Raw genomic sequence first — 2,477 nt, 5'->3', positions numbered from 1 at the left:
TACAGCGTATAGTTGCACACCACACCCATCACCAAAGTCCTGTGCCCCTAAGATCCCAACAATAACCATCATAGCTCCACAAAGTCCTAGAGAGACAGGTTTTTTTTAAACAAAATTATTTATTTATTATTGGATAGAGACAGAAAGAAATTGAGAGAAGAGGGAGGGAGGGAGAGAGAGAGAGAGAGAGAGAGAGCGACAGACACCTGTAGCCCTGCGTCACCACTCATGAAGCTTTCCCTCTGCACGTGGGGACTAGGGGCTTGAACCTTGAGTTCATGCACAATGTAATTGTATGTGCATAACCAGATGTGCCACGATCTGGCCCAGAGAGGTAGTTTACTTGCTTGAAAAGTTGGAAATTTACAGTCATATTTTATTTATATATTTTTATTGGATAGAGACAGAGATAAATTGAGAGAAATGAGGGAGATAGAGAAGGAAAGAGACAGAGAGACACCTGCATCCCTGCTTCACCCTCTTGAATCTTTCCCCTGGCAGTGGGGACTGTGGGTTTGAACCCAGGTTTTTCACACTGTAATGTGTGTGCTTAACAAGGTATGCCACCTCCTGTGCACTCAGCCCTTTTATGTCAGAAAAATGTGTCTGACTTTGGGAGTTAAATCATAAGTCATAAAAAGCACTTTAACTGGGAATATGGGCAGGGATTTTTTCCTTTTTACAATCCATGGTTCAGCATATCTGCCATAAATAAAGGACAACCCACACCAGTTCAGTGAGCACCAAAACACTAGTAATTGATAGATTGTGCCTTGCCCCACAAGTAAGAGATAGATCATCTGCTTGTGGATGAACTTACTCCATTAGATACAGACTATCTGAGTTGAAACTTAACGATTATGTAAGTATAAATTTTCTGAACTAGGGCTAGGCAGTGAGGAAACACTCTTATCCTCTCTTTGAATTTCTGTCCAGTCATGTGGATGGCAGTACACCCAACCAAGAAACTTCTCTGTTTTGGCTGAGGTTTGACTGGGCAAAACCTAAACTCAAATCTTCTAGCTGTGGAGTTGTTAGTGGCTCCTGTGTGCTACTTGGAACCACCCCTAACCTAGTATCAGACAAGAGCTCTGAGCAACTGAACTATGAAGTTGCTGTCAGGAATAGCTATTTTCCTTACTTTGGGTGAGTGATTTGGGTCTAAGAAAGTTATTTCTTTCTCTGGGATTCTTGCTGGAAACAAATTGCATTAATGTGTTTGTATCTTATATGACTTTGTGCAGCGAGTCTGAACATCATTGTGAGGAGCTGATATTATCTATTCCTTACAGATTTCACTAAGTCTCACAGCTCTCAAGATATAACAAGTTTTTGGCTCTTTAAGTAAAGGTTCACTGAACACCGAAATCTGGATTGCTTCATTATAAATACTACTTATATTTCTTAGCTCTTGTGCTGTTCAGAGGTAATTTGCTGTTTTTTAATCTTTCAGGTACTATGTGTGATGCTAAGACCACACAGCCCAGTACAATGCAGAATATTGAAGGAGAAACTGTGTTTCTTCACTGTGAACACTCTACTATCAGTGGAGCTGAATACATCTATTGGTATCGACAGATTCTCCACAAGGGTCCAGAGTATCTGATTCATAGTCTGAGAACAAATGAGACCAAAGGAAGAGTTTCTTTGATCATGGCACCAGACAGAAAGTCCAGCACCTTGGTCCTGCCCCAGGTCACCGTGAGAGACTCTGCTGTGTACTACTGCATCCTGCGAGACACACACTGACACAGATGGGGCTGCACCTGTGCAGTATCTTCCCGCTGGGGCTGGGAAGCAGCAGCTGCCTCCTGTCAAGGCCACTGCAGAAGAGTGAGCAGATGAAGAGCAAAGGAGGGAAGAAGGAATGGAAGTAAAGGTTATGAGGAAATTAAGCAGAGAATGATAGAGACAGAGAGAATGAGCAACAAGAGCCTATATTACTGAAAGGACTAATAAACTTGAAGAAAACTGATTATCATGGTTGTAATCCTGCAGTAAAGGGGAAAGGAAGTGAGGATTTCCTATAGCACTCTTTTATTTATTTATTTATTTTTTGCCATCAGGGTTATGGTGTCAGCACTACAAATCCATTGCTCCCTATAGCTATTTTGTTTCCTTTCTATTATACTTGATAGGACATAGAGAAATTTAGAGGAAATGGGAGACAAGGAGGGAGAGAGACAGACACCTGCAGACCTGCTTCACCACTTGGGAATCTTCCTCCACGGCAGATGTGGAATGGTGGCTTAGACTTGCGTGCCTGAGCGTGGTCATATGTGCAATTAATGGTGTGTGTCAGAGCACAGCCCCTATAATACTCTAATTAAATTTTGTTTCTATTTTGGTCTCACAAAATAATGTGAATGGTCTCACAAAAATGTGAGTGTCTCAAAGACTGTCTTCCTTTGAATGTGGAAAGTATCCAGGTTTTCATGTTTATATTTGTCTTTTGCACTGCTCAAAATTAAAAAAAA

General features: G+C 41.4%; 1 gene segment (V, D, J or C); it reads left to right on the top strand.

Moving 5' to 3' along the window:
- The first annotated feature begins 1,046 nt into the window (after positions 1-1,046).
- LOC132533390 (T cell receptor alpha variable 26-1-like) lies at positions 1,047-1,749 on the top strand. The segment is given in 2 exon segments: positions 1,047-1,146; positions 1,454-1,749. Coding segments are annotated over 2 exon segments (336 nt in total).
- Positions 1,750-2,477: the final 728 nt, after the last annotated feature.

This window comes from Erinaceus europaeus, chromosome 16 (genome assembly GCF_950295315.1).
Source record: "Erinaceus europaeus chromosome 16, mEriEur2.1, whole genome shotgun sequence".
NCBI lineage: Eukaryota > Metazoa > Chordata > Mammalia > Eulipotyphla > Erinaceidae > Erinaceus > Erinaceus europaeus.
Note: the sequence above shows the minus strand (reverse complement) of the source record. Positions and strands in the feature narration are given on the sequence as shown.